Raw genomic sequence first — 18,356 nt, 5'->3', positions numbered from 1 at the left:
ACACGGCCACGGCCGGGCCGGGCCGCTCCCCTCGAAGCCCGCTGCGGACACGGCTGGGCCGGCCCGGCCACACGGACCCGACTGCGCCGGGGGCCCACGGGCCGCCGAGCGCTGCCCGGGCCGCCCGGGCCTCGGCCCCGAGCACAGAGCTCTGCCCGGAGGCTCCCGGCCCGAGGGGCGGCTCCGGGCCCGCCCGGCCGCTCCCGGCTCCCACAGCCCGTCCGGGGCCGCCAACAAAACATCCCAACAACAAATCCACAAACCAACCACTGACACCCTGTCCTGCTGCGCCTTCCCAGGCACCCCAATCCCGCGGCAATGCCCCCAGTGCCCCGGGACAAAAACCTGCTCCGGCCGAGCCCCTTGGAACCCCCACCTGCGGCCCGTCCCTGGCACTCCGATCCCGGCAGCTGCCCCGCTCTCGCAGCTGGAGCTCTGGAGCAGGGAGGCTCTGAAACTGAAACTTTGTTCCTTTTGCCGGGCTGCAGAGACCCTCAGGGCGTTTTCTGCGCACAGTCCCAGCCCCCAGCGCCTGCTGAAGGCGCTCCCTGCAAATGTCCCGCTGCCAGGGCCCTGTCCTTGCTGTCACCTGCTGGGGCTGGCCATGGACAGAGCTCCTGGACTTGCATTTCCAGCTGCTGTGCAGCCAAAGCTGAGGGATCTGCAGCTGCCTGAATGCAACAACTGGAACAGGAGCCTTTCTGCAGGGGAAATCTCCCCTCGTGTGCCAGCCCGTGGCAATGCTGCCATTCTCTGCTGCTGCTGCTGGGGCACTCGGGGCTCTGGCTGAGCAGCAAAGGTGACCCTGAGCCAGGAGCTTTCCTTGGCTGCAGCAAAGCCTCGGCACGCAAAGCCCTTCCCAGCGCTGTGCCCTGCGCCAGGAGGGATTGTGCCACGGAGCTGACCCGAAATTCCTTCTCCCAGGCACCTTTAGGACACGCAGCACAGAGAAGCCAGAGCCCACTCTCAGTTTTGCACAGCCCTCCAGAAGAATCCTGAGTGTGAAGCAGCCTGGGAACAGGGTTTAGTGTCAGGGCAGGGGAACTCAGAGCCTTTTTCTGCCCTTTGGGCTGAGGCTCTGCATTTCCAATGTCCCTGCAGCTGCCAAAGGGGCCTTTTTGGCTCAGCTGAGAACAGCTCTGCTGAGAGCCTGCCCTAAACCTGCTTTTCCTGCAAATACACCCAATGAATCCTCATTTTATGCAGCCCCAGGTCTTGTGTGAGTGTAGGTTTGACAAGTGAACGATGGAACAGGTCTGCTGGGGGAAGTTCTCTTTTTCTTGTTTTGGTTTTTTTTTTTTTGGTTGGTTTTGGTTTTTTGTTCTTTATTTTGCTTTGATTTGTTTTGCTTTTTTTGGATTTTGAGGTCTTTTTGTTTGTTTTTTTCTTTTTTTTTTTTCTTGTTTAGGTGATGATTTTTTTTTAAAATTTTTTTTTGCATGCTTTTGTTTGGGTTTTCTTAGTTTTCTTTTTTTTTTTTTTTGAAATAACTCCCCCTGTCAGCTCTGGGCAGAGCCCTGTCACTGTGTCTGACACTTGTCTGTGGCACTGTGCAGGTGGCCAGGGGGACCTTCCCCGAGCTGTGGGCAGAGGAATCCACATCAGCCCAGGCCAGGGTGGGCAGTGGCCGCTCAGTTCCATGGACTGGACACGGCTCTGGACGCTTCCCTTGGAGCGACTGCAGGGAGGGAACGCTGGGGCTGTCACCGCTGGGGTGTCACAGACAGGGGAACGCTGGGGCTGTCACAGCTGGGGTGTCACACACTGGGAATGCTGGGGCTGTCACCGCTGGGGTGTCACACCCAGGGGAATGCTGGGGCTGTCACTGCTGGGGTGTCACACACAGGGGAACGCTGGGGCTGTCACTGCTGGGGTGTCACACACAGGGGAACGCTGGGGCTGTCACTGCTGGGGTGTCACACACTGGGAATGCTGGGGCTGTCACTGCTGGGGTGTCACACACCGGGGAACACTGGGGCTGTCACTGCTGGGGTGTCACACACCGGGGAACACTGGGGCTGTCACAGTAGAGGTGTCACACACAGGGGAACACTGGGGCTGTCACTGCTCCTGCCCTGTCCCCAGCAGCTCTGCCAGTGCCTCGAGGGGACACAAAGGCTGAGCTAAAGGGTGAGACATGCAGAAGAGGCTGGGCTGGCAGGGGCCCATTGGGATCAGCCAGTCCAGCCCCTGGCCCTGCACAGACCCCCCAACAATCCCAGCCTGTGCAGCCCTGGGAGTGGTGTCCAAAGGGCTCTGGAGCTCCAGCAGCCTCGGGGCTGTGCCCATTCCCTGGGGAGCCTGGGCAGTGCCTGAGCCTCCTCTGGGGGAAGAAGGTTTTGCTGATCCCCAGCCCAGTCCTTCCCTGGCCCAGCTCCAGCTGTTCCCTCGGGTCCTGTCCCTGCTCACCTGGGCAGAGATCAGAGCTTGCCCAGAGAAGCTGTGGCTGCCCCTGGATCCCTGGCTGTGTCCAAGGCCAGGTTGGACAGGGCTTGGAGCAGGCTGGGATAGTGGAAGGTGTCCCTGCCCATGGTAGGGAGTGGAACAACATGAATTTTAGGGTCTCTTCCAAGCCAAGCCATTCTGTGATTTTGGGAGAGATGCTGAAGCTCTGTCTGAGCTTTATCTCACCAAAGGTCTGGACCCAGCAGCAGCCATGGGTGGGATCATCTCCTCCTCCCTCTCCCTGTGGCTGGAACTCACCCAAGGGCGGCAACTGAATAATGTCCCTCATGGGCAGTGAATGCCAGAAAGGAACGTTGTTCCTTGGGGAAGCACAATGTCCTTGGACTTCAGCAGAGCATTGGAATGGGCCCCCTCGAGCACCTCAGCACCACTGCAATCTCCTCTTACTGGGCTGGGCCCAGGAGATCTCCCAGAGCAGCTGCAGAGGAGTCGCTGTCAGGAGGAGGGACGTTTGTCAAAGGTTGATGTAGATCAAAACAAGCTCTGGCACCATTCCACATTTTTGTTGGTCACTGGAAAATAAATGCAGATGTCCCCATGCCACAATCTCAGTCCTCCCAGGGTTCCTGTGTTTGGTTTTATCCCCTGATATGGAGACACAGGAGCCCTCCTGACTGGACATGGTGTCAGGAATCCCTTCCTGAGCTTGACACCCTTGGAGAGGGTGAACAAGGAGGTTCCTTGCTTCAGGAGACTGTGTGGGTTTTGGAAACAGGCCAGACCTGGAGAAGGCTCCTTCTACAACCCCTCAGCACCCGGCAATCCCACGTCTTTATTTGTGTGACTCTCTTGTCAGGGCAGGGAGAAGGGAGAGAGGAACCTCCTTGGGGAAGGGAGAGGAGGCAGAGACACCAAAAGCAGGAGTCCCAAAGGGGTCTGGGCAGATCTGGATCCAATGGCTGCAGTAGGTGTGCCATTCCTAAATCCAGTTTGGGAGAGCCACGGCCGTGTTGCTGTGTGAGCTCTGAGGTATCTGATGGTGGGAGATGCTCAGGTTTGTCCTGTTTGCATCCCCAGGTCCTGCAGAGCCGCTGTTAAACAGCACCAGGGGATGCTCCTGGCACTGACCCTGGCATGGCTCAGGGCTCAGCTTTCCTCCATCAGTCCCACTTTAGAGCTTCACTCTGGTGGGAAGGTTTTAGTGGGTCAGGAGAAGCACAGAGTTCCAGAGAACTTTAGAATGGTTTTATGTTGGTAATTCTGGGAATAATGGGTTTCTCTGGCAGGATGCTGGACACCAGGGATTTCTGCCCTCCTTTCTCAAAAGAGTTTGGGTTTCTCATGTTACTGCTGTTCCACAGCTCCCACCATCCCTACTCCTTTCCTTGACACTTCCCCAGCTTCCCAGTGTCCTTTCTGAGGGGGAAGAAAGGAACGTCCATGGTGGCCCCACTTGGCTGCCTGGGGCTCAGCTGCTCCTGGAGTTGCAGCATGTCCGGCACAGCCGCTCTCAGTGGGGCTGGGACTTGGTTCAGGCCCCACAGTCCCTGTCAGTGGCCACTCCGCACTGGGCTCACGCTCTGGCCGTGTGGGGCTGCTGAAGGCTCAGCGGGTCTGGCTGAGCACTCCCAGCTCTGCAGCTCCTGACCCATCCCAGGGATGGGGTCCCGCAGTCCCGCTCGGGGCCGTGTTGCCAACGGGGCCCTGTTTTGGGGTGGCCATGGGTACCTGCTGTTCCTCCACCCTCAGCAGCCCCACAGCAGACGGGTCCTCTGGGAGCCCAGGCAAGGGATTCAGCTGTGCAATTCCCTCTGTCTGCACAGCAGCTCTCCCAAAAGTCCTTTGGGCTCCCTGAAATACTGCCTCCTGAGGTGATCCATGCCAGGGAGTCCCAGGGCCTCTGGGCCAGTCCCAGGGGGAGTTTTTGGCATTCCCAGTCGTGGTCACTTGAGCTTCTGATGTACTCAGGCCTGAGTGGCAGCCCTCAGCCAGAGCTGGCTTACAGGACAAACCCTGGGCATTATGTGACTAACACCATCAGTTTTAGTTAGCTAAAAATAGATGACCAAGGTGATTCTGCCAGCTGTTTAACACCAAACCAGCTGCTTTGGAGACTTTCACATACTCTTGTGTAGTTACCTGCAAGAAATGTATCATTCTAAGAAATTTTCCCAACTGACATGAATAGAGGCTTGTAGGATATTTTAGGGGGAACCCTCCAAACCAAGGACTGGGCTCTGGCCAAGCCCTGGCTTCTCCTGGCCAGGAAAAGTGCCATGAGACCCAGGAGTTTTTGTGCTAAAAATATCATGAAGTCGCTTTAACTTGCTGAATTGGGCCTATAAAAGCTGAACCCACTTTTGGAGCAAATTTGGAGACCTCATCTACAGGTGGATGCAGTACGTGGGATTTTCCCAAGGGCTTGGAAGAGTTCTCCAGGTCCTTGCTGTGAAATGGGGCTCCCCAGTGACTGCAGACTCTGGATGATGGTAAAGTATTTAGGCAATTGCTGAAGTGTCTTTCTCAATCCCTATTCTTTATCTCCCATAATAATGATTAGGTGCATTACCTTGCTTCTTTTTCCTTGTTGCTAAAGCCAAGCACGTAGTTGTATTGAATGTAGAATTTTACTTTTGTGTTGCCTTAACACTCACAGTAAAATAAGACCATTCTTCCCATTGGTTTCTGTGCTCTCTAAATCGCCCCTGTCAGCTGGCAGAGCAGGTATCAGAACCTGATGAAAGCCAGGCTCTGCTGTCATCTAGCTGGGCCCATGGAATGCAGAGGGCCAATGTCAGTCCATGGAACTCATGGAAACAAGGCTCAGATGGGAAAAAGTCATGCACCATGGCACCCCAGAGACCGTCACGGAGCCAGGGCTGCAGTGTGTCACAGAGGGAGGGACCTCATGGCAGCAGGAGAGCATTGTGAGGCTGTGGAACAAGGTGGCACCAAGGTTCCACTGTGACTTGACAGAACCCCCTGGACGTGAATGGCCCCAAACGGGCCCAGAGACACTTCCGAGACAAAGCCCAGGGAGGGGGATTTGCTTTATTCAGCACCGGGTGCGCGGGGATATCTCCTCCTAACAGCGCACAGGGGCACACAGCAGATTACAATGGATGGTTATACTCTATGCATATTCATGGTTTGCCTTAGAAAAGGTGTGGTTATGCAAACGATCTCTCAGTGCTCATTACTCTCATTAGCATACGCGAGGCGCAGGCGCAGTGCACACTGGTGCTGGCACTGAGGAAGGCTCCGTGTCTTCCTCGGGGGTCTCCTGATGAAGGCTGGATGTCTTCATCACCGTGCCCTTTTCACCTTTCTCCTCTAGGCATGGGCAGTCTCTTGTTGGCTGTTTCAGCAATTTCCTCACTGGTTTTAGCAAGCTTTGCCCTTCATTTCTGCCAGTTTTGTTCCCTAGTTCTTGCCAAGTTTCATCCTGTGTCTTGAGCTTGTGGCTGAATTTTGCAAGCTTCCATATTGGGTGCAGTGTCTCTTATTCCTGCCCAGGTATGCCTAGGCACAGTGCTTTTAACCCTTTCACAGCCAAGGACTGGAGAGCCACTCCCAGACACTGGGAATTCCTGCAGGTGCACCCACCTTTGCAGACAATGAGGCTCCAACATCATTGTGAGAGGGCCCAGCTTTTACACTGTTAAACAAACAAGCTGACATCACTGCTACTGTGGGAACACCTGGTGTCATTCTCCTGATTGGCTTCTCCCAAAGCCTGGCCAGGGCTCAAGGAGGAACCAAGGGAGGTGACTTTGGTCCTACAGCCCCAAACAAAGCCAGATGGGGCCTGGTCTGGTTTCCAAACACAGGAAGGTAAATTCATATTTCGCCAATGAACACGTACAGAGATTGTATTGCTGACAGTGATTCATTAATGAGCAGATACCAATATAACCTTTGCTTGGAAGGTTCATCTGGAGCTCAGCTTTGCCTCAGGTCCTGCTGTTCAGGCCTCAGTCAGAGCCCGGTGAGGCCTCAGTACTTCCATCAGTGCTTTGATCTACAGGTGAACTGCAACCTTCATAACAATTCTTTGGCTAACACAGTTTAGATTTAGGTATTAGGCAAAAAGGCATCACCTCTTGTTCTTGAATTAAGTGCTGTTCAAGTTCATTACTCAGAGCTATAATCTACATTCCTTTTAAAACCGCCCTAATTAGTTGCTATTCTCTGTTCTTTATCAAATGCCCTTTTTTCCTTGAGACTGTGTCTCATTTTAGACAAGTCTCAGTACTCCATTTCCAGCACAAGGTGTCACAGCAACTCGAACAAGGAATCACAACCCAGCAACTGCTCACACTGCAATGATTGCAGTAACTGCATAAATGCATTTCACAGCAGCCTCCAATTTGGGAGCCAATCCCACCATGAAGAATTTTCTTTTTTCTGCCTCTCCTCTACTGATATTTTTATTGAGGTGATTCCTGATTGTTGGAACTAAAACCCAGCACTGACAGACATTCCTGCAACATTCCTGTTCTGGAATAGCCCAGGTTCCTCTCTGGCCAGCAAGCAGATAATCCAAGGCCGTGCAGTTCTGCACAGCCCCATTTGTGTTTGTTGGAGCTCCTGGGATGTGCTATTGGATATTTTAACAGCATCACTTATTATTTCTTCTGATAATTGATTTTGCTCATTACTGTAAATTGGGTGCAGCTGTGCACAGCCAGGGGGTTTCCATCTCCCCAGTGGGCCATTGTTAAGGGCATGGAGCACAGCTGGGAGATGGGTTCTCCATGGGCACAGGTTCCCATCTCCTCATTCTTTCAACTGCTCTTTTAACAAACCCTTCAGCTGTTCAACCAGTCCTGCAGCTTCTGGATATTCTGGGACATGAAAAACCCTGCAGGCTTCATCACTGTATTTTTCACAGGAACAGACAAAGCACTCTGCATCACAGTATCAGCAAACCCTGTAAAAAGAGCCAATTTCATCCCTTCCTCCTTTTCTCATTGTATACAACCTTACAAAGTTGACCACTGACATTAGGGTCCTGGCCAGTCCTTTTCTGTAGGGTATTTAGTGTCACAGCAGCCAAAGCTGACATATTATGATTGTCAGCACTATTTCACAGGATCAATTTTTAATGACATGGATACATATAAAAATTATTGTCTTATATGATATATAAATAATATTATTAATATTACTATAATTATTAATAATAATTATATAAATACTAAACTAACACAAATTAACTTGAGCTCAAGATTAAAACCTTCTCCTGTCACTCCATGGGGGAGTGTTCCAACAACACTTTTTCCTTCTGTTGGTGCTATTTCCAATGTGTTGTTACTAAAATTCACCCTCATCTTCCCAAACTCACAAATTCTTTTCTTTTTCCCATATGCAATTTTTGGATGCATTTTAAGCCGTCCAGGGGTTCAGCTTCTTTTAACTGGCTTCCCCACTGCTCACACAGTGCTCCCACCTCAGCCCACTCCAGAGCCAGGAACTCCAGGGAAGGGCTTCCCATCTGGGAATTCCTGATGGGACTGATTCCTCACATTTACACTGAACAAGTGACATTTTGTTGTCATCTGGCCAGACTGTGCCAGTTTTGTTTTACCAGTGGGCAGGGTCAGCACCAAAGGCACAGACTCCAACTGAAGGAATCAGTGTCATTTACTGCAGCTCAGAGCAGCAAAGAATCACAAAACGAGCAGCTCAGCAATGCACCCAATCATCCCCACCAAATATTGCCTGCAGGGATTAACACAGATCCAGCAGCATTTCCCCTCAGCCTTTCCCATGCCCCAGATCCACCCAGCAGCTGGGGGAAGCTGTCACAGCCCAGGGCTGCAGAGCCACTCCTGGGCACTGGGAATTCCTGCAGGTGCCTCCAGCCACAGGTGAGGCTCCAACCCCGCTGGGAGAGGGCCCAGCTCTGACAGTGCTGAATGAACAAACTGACAGCACTTCCAGGGCGGGAACATCTGGGTTCATCCTCCTCTTGGCTCCCTCCCAAAGCCTGGCCAGGGCTCCAGGAGGAGCCAAGGCAGCTGACTTTGATCCTTCAGCCCCAAACAAGGCCAGATGTCAGATTTCATGGCCTTGTCTGCCTTCTAAACACAGAAAGGTCAAGACATGTTTCCCTAAGCAGTGCCTACATCTATCACAGTGCTAATGACCATGCACATTCTATTAGGGAGCAGATACAAAGATAACCTTTGGCTGGAAGGTTCATCCAGAGGCACCTTTGGCTCAGGGCTGCTGTCCAGGCCTCACTCAGGGCTCTTGTCCAGCCTTGGCACTTCAGGGACGTGGTTTAGTGCTGGCCTTGGCACTGCTGGCTGACCGGCTGCACTGGCTGAGCTCAGAGCTCTTTTCCAACTGAAAGGATTCTGTGATTCCATGATTATATCCGCTGCATTCAGCTGGGTCTGTTTTAGCAGCATGACTTTGCTCACAAAGTTCCCTCTTGCCCAGCTCCTGTGGCCTGAGGCTTCAGCTCCTTCAGCTCCTGGTGCTGAGCTGCTCATGCTGAACGAGACGACTCGCAGAGACCAATACAGTCCATCCAATTCCTGCTGGGACACGGAGAGGGGAGGCTGTGCAAACAGGAGCATTGTTTGCTGTGGCCTCCTCTCTGCCCCTCACGCCTTTCAGCGCTTTGAACCAGCCAAGAGCTTTCTCCAAGAGTGCAATGGAGCAGCTGTTCCTGCTCCCGGGCCTGGCTCTCTCCAGGCTCTGACCTTGCCTGCTTCTGTCCCTCTTGCTGTGCCCTCTGTTCCCCCAGGGCTCGCTGCCTGCTGCCCAGGACTGTGGGACTGGCACAGATCCAGTGCTCCAGACCCTCCTTTCTGTGCCCTTGGAGCTGCCTGGGCACAGCAGCCTTTTCCATCTGGAAGCTCCACATGGACAGGGAGTCCCCAGCTCCGCTCCCTGCACAACCTCCAGGAGCCCAGGGCTGCCATCTCAAGTCCCTGCTGGCACTGGGGGCTCCCAGGTGCCTCAGGCTGCTGTGACACCGCTGCACACGGCAGGGAAGAGGGGCAGGGGCAGTGCTCAAAGTCAGCTCCATCTGCTGCTGCTGCTGCTGCTGCTGTGGGGTCATTTGTGCAGCCCTGGCCCAGAGTCAGGGATCAGATCCAGGCCCTGCTGCTGCTCCCTTGGGATCAGCCCCACTTTGGGCGTTGCTGTCAGGGCCAGCAGAAGCCCTGGCTGGAGCAGAAGGTGCTGACAGTGCCCCAAGCCCCGGGGCTGGAGGGGTCCCTGGGCTGGGGCTGGCAGGGAGCTGTGCATTGCACATCATTTGGGTTATGGCATGATGTCCCTGAACCTCCGCACCCTGCAGAGCCCGTGTATGTCCTTCTGAATTTGGGGGTCAAGAACTGGACACAGCACTCGAGGTGCTGCCCAAGCAGTGCTGAGCACAGGTGCAGAATCACTGCCCTGCTCCTCCTGGCCACACCATTCTTGATCCAGGCCAGCAGCCATTGGCCTTCTTGGCCACCTGGGCACACTGCTGGCTCATGTCCAGCCTGCTGTCCACCAGTCCCTGCAGGTCCCTTTTTGCCTGGCTGCTGTCCAGCCCCTCTGACTTTCCTTTTTCTTGGAACTGTTTAAACCTGCTCTGGACTGAAAACCCAGAAAAACACCAGCAGCTCACACCTGTGCCCCACCAAGGTCTGGGACGCTGCATTGCAGCGCCAGAGGGAATTAGAAGACACCGAGTGAGCCAACTACAACCCACAAAAAGGACTTTCTGAATTTGCCATCTCTTCCACACTGTGAGAGGTTTTATTTATTAAGATTATTTTTTATGCTCGTGAATACTTGTTAAATAAACTGGATTATCCAACTTTTCTCCAGGGAAGTCTTTTCCTGAACTAGCAGGGGGAGAGGCTGCTTGAACTTGCTTTCTAGACTGACCCCTTTTGGAGGTTTCCTCCCCAAATTTGCCCTAAACCAGCACAAATAGTCACCATGAAAACTTCACCAGTGGCACAACTCCCCAGCCCACCAGGAAAAGAAAGGACATGTAAAGTTTTCCAAACATTTGTCCTGCTTTGCTGTAAAAGTCCTGCTGCACACACAGTGCAGTGTGGAAAGCCAAGAGAAGCTGCAGCTGGTGGCAAATCTTGTGACAGAAGCTCAACCTTGTTCTCCTCGAGAGGTTCTTGAGAAGAGCAGACAGGAGAAGATTCCTGGGAAACTGAAACAGCTTTCCAGAAGCGAAATGAAAACGAAAAAAAGAATCAAAGATGTTTTCCTCTATTTATTTCTATGCTCCCCTTTTCCATGTGGCACACTTCTCCATCCCAGTAATTCCAGATGCACCTCACCTCTAAGATCGCTGACTTAGGGACTTTTAGACACCCTAAAATACCATAGGCCACACACAGTTTTCCTTCCCCTGTTTTTACTGGAAAGCAGCACTGGAGATGTAAGTGCAGTGCTGGGGTCAGGTAGGAATCCTACACCAAGGGAAGATGCCCCGACAGTGTTTGACCCTCACTCAGCAAGGACAATGCACAGCAGCAGGCGAGGGGATTGCTCTGCCAGCGTGCAGGAGTCAGGGCTCTGCATCTGGGCTCAACGCTGCAAAGTTCCCGTGTTTGGACAGACTCAGGGGCTGTCCCCGGGGCGCGCGGGGCTCGGCCGTGGGGCTCGTGGGGCGAGCGGGGAACGGACACGGGGACGAACGGCCCCGGTGCTTCAGTTGCAGCAGCAGCGGCGGCGGCGGCAGCAGCAGCGGCGGCGGCGGCAGCAGCAGCGGCGGCAGCACCAAAAGCAGAGAAGCATTTACACACCTTTTTAGTTTCTTTCTCTCCCTTTCCCTCTGTCGGGCACCCTTTTCTCGGGCTCCGTTCCCCAGCCTCCCTCTCGTCCCCTCGCCTCCCTCTCCCCGTGCTGGGCCGGGCCATGCCCCCCGCCCGCCCCCGGCCCCGGGCGGGGCTGCCCCGTGCCCGGCCCCGGGCGTCCCGCCGCGGTCTCGCCTCCGCCCGGCTCTGGCCGTGCTGGCGGTGGCGCTGCTGGGCGGGCATCAGTGCCTGGGGCTGGGGCGGCATCGCCTCCCTTTGGCTCCGCCTGGCCCGAGCCCGGCCCCGGACACGACGCAGGGTCCAGTCCCGACCCCGATCACGGCCCCGGTCCCGGCTCCTCCCGGGGCCCGCGGAGGACACAGACGGCGCGGCCGCTCCCGCCGCCTCGGCTGCGGCTTCCCCGGCTCGAGCTCCGCCGCTCGGCAGCGCGGCCGCCGGCCCCGAGCCTCCCGTGCCGCGTTCCAAGGAGCGAACGCCTGGGCATGGCCGGCCCGGGGCGGGTGAGGGGCGCTCGGGGGCCGTTGCTGGCCCCGGGCCGAGCGCTGACAGCCGCGTCCCGCCCGCAGGGAAGGCGCAGGAGGCCCTGCAGGAGCGGTACCGGCTGGGTTCGCTGCTGGGGCGCGGCGGCTTCGGCAGCGTCTTCGCGGCCACGCGGCTCTCGGACGGCGCCCCGGTGAGCGGCGGGGCCGGCGGCGGGCGGAGGAGGAGGAGGAGGAGGAGGAGGAGAAGGTCGGGGCGCGGCGGGACGGGCGGCGAGCTCAGCCCCCTGCTCTCCCTTGCTCGCAGGTGGCCATCAAACGCGTGCCGCGGGATCAGATCCGGCACTGGGGCGAGCTGGTGAGTGAGCGGGGCCAGCGGCAGAAGCCGGGCCGTGCCGGGGCTGAGAGGAGCCGGGGCCATGCAGGGGGAGAGCCGTCGGGAGCCTTGCGGGGAGAGCGGGCGTGGGCTGAGCGGGGCATGCAGAGCATCCCGGGCTGGCTGAGGGCTCCCAGAGCCCCGGCACGGCCTCAGCCCCACTGAGGGCATCGCGCTCCTCCCGCAGCCCGACGGCACCAGCGCGCCCCTGGAGATCGTGCTGCTGGCCAAGGTGTCCTGTGGTTGTGCCGGTGTCGTTCAGCTCCTGGAGTGGCTTGAACTCCCTGACAGCTTTCTGCTGGTGCTGGAGCGTCCGGAGCGGTGCCAGGAGCTCTCGGGTTTCCTGGCAGAGCGGGGGTTCCTGCCGGAGGAGGAGGTGCGGGGGCTGTTCCGCCAGGTGCTGGAGGCTGTGCGGCACTGCACCAGCTGCGGGGTCCTGCACAGGGACATCAAGCCTGAGAACATCCTGCTCGACCTGGCCAGCGGGCAGCTGAAACTCATTGACTTTGGCTGTGGCACCTTCCTCCAAGACACAGCCTACACCCAGTTTGCAGGTGAGTCCTCACAGGTGATGCTCCTGGGCATCTCTTGATTAGGCCTTGGTGCAGCACCGGGGCTTCCCTCTATTGCAGTCAGGGTGGGATTGATACTGGAGCCAAGTTGGTTTGGGTGGGTGTGTGAGGGGGGCCAGCTCCCAGCCCTGCTGACAGCCTTCAGCAGCCACTGTGGCCTGGGCTGGGGCTGGAGCTGGGGCAGCCAGCCTGACAGAAACCCCCATGGGGGTGGCAGAGAAGGGGGTCTGACCCCTCGGATGGTTTGGTGTGCAGGCGAGGAAGGGCTTGGACTGCTCCACTCGCCTTGTTTGCCTTGGCTTATTAACATTTTTGGGGCCATGCAGTTGAGGAGGAGAGTGGGTTTTCTCCACCACTGAATGGGTTTTTCCTTTATGTGTCATGGTTGGGCCTTCTCAGGGTTTCTGCTGCCCTCTTCCAGAACCAGTGGCTTCTTTTCCACCTCGAGTTTGTAGACAAATCCCAGGTGCTGGCAAGAGGGCAGCGGTCACCCTGTGTGCCACTGGGGCAGCCCCCACATGCCCAGGGATGCTGAGGCCAGGCTCTGGGAGCTGCAGCATCCCCTGCTGAGCTGTGTCTGTGTTCCACAGGAACCCTGTTCTACAGCCCACCAGAGTGGATCCAGCACCAACGCTACCACGGCGAGGCAGCGACGATCTGGTCCCTGGGCCTCCTGTTGTGCCACCTGGTCATGGGGAAGCACCCGTTCAGGAGGGGCCAGGAGATCATCCGGGGGCGGATCTTGTTCCCACGATGGCTCTCTCAAGGTGGATCCTCATCTCTGGGCACAGGGGGAATACCAGTGCTGGGAGACAGCAGCGGGCTCATGGGCATCCTGCTCTGGCAGCTGCTGAGGAGGTGGCACATGTCCTGCTCTCCTGCCCTCCTCCAAACAGAGCATCCATGGGGCAGTTTAGGCCCAGCTCTGGGCACACCCAGCATGGCCTGGGCACGGGAACATGGGGGCAACTTCTCCAACTGACTGGTGATTTCTGGTTTCTCTCCCCAGAATGCCAGGATGTCATTAAGCGGTGTTTGTCCATGCAACCCTCAGACAGGCCATCCTTAGAAGAGCTTTTCCGTCATCCTTGGGTGCAGGCTGTTCCTCTGCCCTAGAAGATGGGAGAGATCCATGTGCACAGTTGGATCCAGGAGCCTGGCAGGTACCAGCTCCACACATCTCTTGGCAATCAGTGGCAAAGCAAAGCAGGCTGGTTTTGGCATGCCTGTAGCTCTGAGCAGGGGTCAGCAGAAGGGAACACGCAGCTCTTGGGCTGGAGCTGAGCTGGAGACCTGGTGTGGCAAGCATTGGTGGCCACCATCCCCTCTGATTTTGCTTGTCTTGTTCACTGACAGCTGGGGCACTGGGCAGAGCCCTGACAGCCTGATCTGGCCCCAGGGAAGGAGAAGGAGCTCCCAGATCTGGGCATGCCACAGCCTGGCCGGGCACCAAAGGTTCCCCTCTTTGCTGGGGCAGATGCAATGAATTCTTCAGTCGTCTGCCCAGCTGCTTTTTGGCTCTGGGCAGCTGCTGAGGGCTGGATGTGCCGTGGCTGGCTGCAGGCTGGGCACATGTCCTGCCCTCCTGCTCTGCTGCCAAAGGCAGCAGGGATGGGCAGCTCTGGGCACAGCTCTGGGCACAGCCAGCATGGCCTGGGCACCACAGGCCTTGGCACAAGGGGACAGGAGCCCTCAGCTGACGGGCAGTTTCTGCTTTCTCTCCTTGCAGCCGGGCTCTGCGCGTGCTGAGGCTGCTCTGGGCTCTGCCAGGGCTCTGCTGGGCTCAGCCCTGGGCCCAGCTGGGCTGGCTCTGCCCTCACATTGCTCTGACAGCTTGGCATCAGACGAGCCCCTTGCGAGAACAGCGCCTGAGCTTTCTGCTTTGGCAGGTGAGTGAGACTCTGCTGCAGGCCCAGAGATTGCAGCTGGGGACACACATCCAATTGGCAAGGACCCAGACTCTGCACAGTCCCAGCTGAATGCCTGGATCTGCACAGGGTGTTTTGTGTGTCCCATTCTTCCTTCTTTATTGGCTGGAATTGTGCAGTTGCACTTTCTTCCTCCTCTAGAAGTGCCACGAGTGGGCCAAAGCTGGCGAGTGGGCCGTGTTCCTGAGGCAGTGCAGGCTGGAGCTGATGGATGGAGAATTGCCCTTCTGCACTTCAAACCAGAGCAAAAAGCCGTAAGTGGGACTTGGTGTCTTTAAGAAATCCCTGACAGTTTCAAAGGGAATGTGCAGCTCATTACCAGGCAGAGAAGGAAGGGCATCTTCTAAAGGATTTGGGATTTGACAGAGTTTCCATTTGTAGTCCTGCTTGGAGCTGTAAGGGTACGAAGCAATTTCCTCTTGCTTCGACCACAATTTCAAATACCAGTGTTGGAAACAAAGCCCAAAATCTTTTAAATGGCTGATGATATCATTAAGATGGATCCAAGCCATCAGCACATTTACAATGTAAATAACGGAGTTCTCTTTTTAGAAACATCATTTACGTCCTAATGCAAAGTTACAGACGTTTTTTCACTAATGCTTGGGTTTTGTTTTTATCTTTCCCATGTTATATAGTTTTTTTTTCTTTTCCCTTTTTTTTCTTTTTATTAGAAATCATGTCCTACCAAAGGAATGTCCTTTGCTCCTGGTTCCCGTGTGGAGCAGCTCCCTTCCTGCTGGCTGAGCTGCTCAGGCAGAGCCCGGCAGCTCCTGGCCCTGCAGGGCTGAGGCTTTTCCCCGTTGCTGGGCACAGACTGATGGAGCAGCACTGCTGAACACGGGCACACCCAGAGGGACCAGCAGCAGCTGCCTTTGGCCACCTGAGGCTCCAAGGCCCAAACTCTGAGCAGACAGGGCTGGAAGAGACTGGCAGGCTCCCTGTTGGCTGTGCTGCCCCACTTGTGCCCGGCCCAGCTTTGCTTGGGGCAGAGGGAGAACAAGGGGCAGCTCCCTGCCAGCCCCAGCCCAGGGACCCCTCCAGCCCTGGGGCTTGGGGCACTGTCAGCACCTGCTGCTCCAGCCAGGGCTTCTGCTGGCCCTGACAGCAACACCCAAAGTGGGGCTGATCCCGAGGGAGCAGCAGCAGGGCCTGGATCTGATCCCTGACTCTGGGCCAGGGCTGCACAAATGACCCCACAGCAGCAGCAGCAGCAGCAGCAGCAGATGGAGCTGACTTTGAGCACTGCCCCTGCCCCTCTTCCCTGCCGTGTGCAGCGGTGTCACAGCAGCCTGAGGCACCTGGGAGCCCCCAGTGCCAGCAGGGACTTGAGATGGCAGCCCTGGGCTCCTGGAGGTTGTGCAGGGAGCGGAGCTGGGGACTCCCTGTCCATGTGGAGCTTCCAGATGGAAAAGGCTGCTGTGCCCAGGCAGCTCCAAGGGCACAGAAAGGAGGGTCTGGAGCACTGGATCTGTGCCAGTCCCACAGTCCTGGGCAGCAGGCAGCGAGCCCTGGGGGAACAGAGGGCACAGCAAGAGGGACAGAAGCAGGCAAGGTCAGAGCCTGGAGAGAGCCAGGCCCGGGAGCAGGAACAGCTGCTCCATTGCACTCTTGGAGAAAGCTCTTGGCTGGTTCAAAGCGCTGAAAGGCGTGAGGGGCAGAGAGGAGACCACAGCAAACAATGCTCCTGTTTGCACAGCCTCCCCTCTCCGTGTCCCAGCAGGAATTGGATGGACTGTATTGGTCTCTGCGAGTCGTCTCGTTCAGCATGAGCAGCTCAGCACCAGGAGCTGAAGGAGCTGAAGCCTCAGGCCACAGGAGCTGGGCAAGAGGGAACTTTGTGAGCAAAGTCATGCTGCTAAAACAGACCCAGCTGAATGCAGCGGATATAATCATGGAATCACAGAATCCTTTCAGTTGGAAAAGAGCTCTGAGCTCAGCCAGTGCAGCCGGTCAGCCAGCAGTGCCAAGGCCAGCACTAAACCACGTCCCTGAAGTGCCAAGGCTGGACAAGAGCCCTGAGTGAGGCCTGGACAGCAGCCCTGAGCCAAAGGTGCCTCTGGATGAACCTTCCAGCCAAAGGTTATCTTTGTATCTGCTCCCTAATGGAATGTGCATGGTCATTAGCACTGTGATAGATGTAGGCACTGCTTAGGGAAACATGTCTTGACCTTTCTGTGTTTAGAAGGCAGACAAGGCCACGAAATCTGACATCTGGCCTTGTTTGGGGCTGAAGGATCAAAGTCAGCTGCCTTGGCTCCTCCTGGAGCTCTGGCCAGGCTTTGGGAGGGAGCCAAGAGGAGGATGAACCCAGATGTTCCCGCCCTGGAAGTGCTGTCAGTTTGTTCATTCAGCACTGTCAGAGCTGGGCCCTCTCCCAGCGGGGTTGGAGCCTCACCTGTGGCTGGAGGCACCTGCAGGAATTCCCAGTGCCCAGGAGTGGCTCTGCAGCCCTGGGCTGTGACAGCTTCCCCCAGCTGCTGGGTAGATCTGGGGCATGGGAAAGGCTGAGGGGAAATGCTGCTGGATCTGTGTTAATCCCTGCAGGCAATATTTGGTGGGGATGATTGGGTGCATTGCTGAGCTGCTCCTTTTGTGATTCTTTGCTGCTTTGAGCTGCAGTAAATGACACTGATTCCTTCAGTTGGAGTCTGTGCCTTTGGTGCTGACCCTGCCCACTGGTAAAACAAAACTGGCACAGTCTGGCCAGATGACAACAAAATGTCACTTGTTCAGTGTAAATGTGAGGAATCAGTCCCATCAGGAATTCTCAGATGGGAAGCCCTTCCCTGGAGTTCCCTGGCTCTGGAGTGGGCTGAGGTGGGAGCACCGTGTGAGCAGTGGGGCAGTTGGTTAAAAGAGGCTGACCCCCTGGATGTCTTCAAATGCAACCAAAACTTGCATCTGGAGAAGGAAAAGAACTTGTGCGTTTGGGCAGACAAAGATGAATTTGTTAAGAGTACATTGGAAACAGCAGCTTCAGAAGGAACAATTATTGTTGGAATGCTCCCACATGGAGCAACAGAAAAAGGTTTTAATCTTGAGCTCAGAGGCATTTCTGCAAGTGAAATAATAATATAACCATATACGTATTTATACTATAATAGGACCTTAGAATATCCATTTCTATATGTATATTTCCATATTTTATTTATTTATTTATGTATTTATATCTATCTATATCTATATTTCTATATCGCTGTCTACATAAAATAATAATGAGAAATAGTGCTGACAATACTAATTTGAAGCTTTGGCGGCTCAGGGATGTAACAGTAAATACCCTACAGAACAGAACTGGCGAGGACCCCCTCAGTGGTCAACTTTGTAAGGTTGTATACAATGAGAAAAGGAAGAAGGGATTAAATTGGCTCTTTTTACAGGGTTTGCTGATACTGTGATGCAGAGTGCTTTGTCTGTTCCTGTGAAAAATACAGTGATGAAGCCTGCAGGGTTTTTCATGTCCCAGACTATCCACAAGCTGCAGGACTGGTTGAATGGATTAAGGGTTTGTTAAAAGAGCAGTTGAAAGAATGAGGAGATGGGAACCTGTACCCATGGAGAACCCATCTCCCAGCTGTGCTCCATGCCCTTAACAATGGCCCACTGGGGAAATGGAAACCCCCTGGCTGTGCACAGCTGCACCCAATTTGCAAATCCAGCCATGGGCAGTGAGACTTGGACTGCCTGGGAAATTGTTCTGGCTGTGATGGCCCCTGGCAGGGCCAGCCCAGAGGCTGCAGGGCTGGGCCTTCATGCATTGGAATGAATTAGGATAAATTCAAAGCAAATGAGAGCTGTCAATA

General features: G+C 55.5%; 1 protein-coding gene across 1 annotated transcript; it reads left to right on the top strand.

Moving 5' to 3' along the window:
- Nucleotides 1–6,259: 6,259 nt before the first annotated feature.
- On the top strand, nucleotides 6,260–14,808 carry LOC311166156 (serine/threonine-protein kinase pim-1-like; the record flags this gene model as incomplete). Its single annotated transcript, XM_084227626.1, has 7 exons — nucleotides 6,260–6,267; nucleotides 11,493–11,868; nucleotides 11,982–12,032; nucleotides 12,238–12,604; nucleotides 13,213–13,389; nucleotides 14,456–14,511; nucleotides 14,692–14,808. 7 exons carry the CDS (start codon nucleotides 6,260–6,262, stop codon nucleotides 14,806–14,808), a joined length of 1,152 nt encoding a protein of 383 aa, XP_084083752.1.
- Nucleotides 14,809–18,356: the final 3,548 nt, after the last annotated feature.

The sequence above is a fragment of the Fringilla coelebs genome, assembly GCF_963513975.1.
Source record: "Fringilla coelebs genome assembly, contig: SCAFFOLD_64, whole genome shotgun sequence".
NCBI classification, from domain to species: domain Eukaryota; kingdom Metazoa; phylum Chordata; class Aves; order Passeriformes; family Fringillidae; genus Fringilla; species Fringilla coelebs.
Note: the sequence above shows the minus strand (reverse complement) of the source record. Positions and strands in the feature narration are given on the sequence as shown.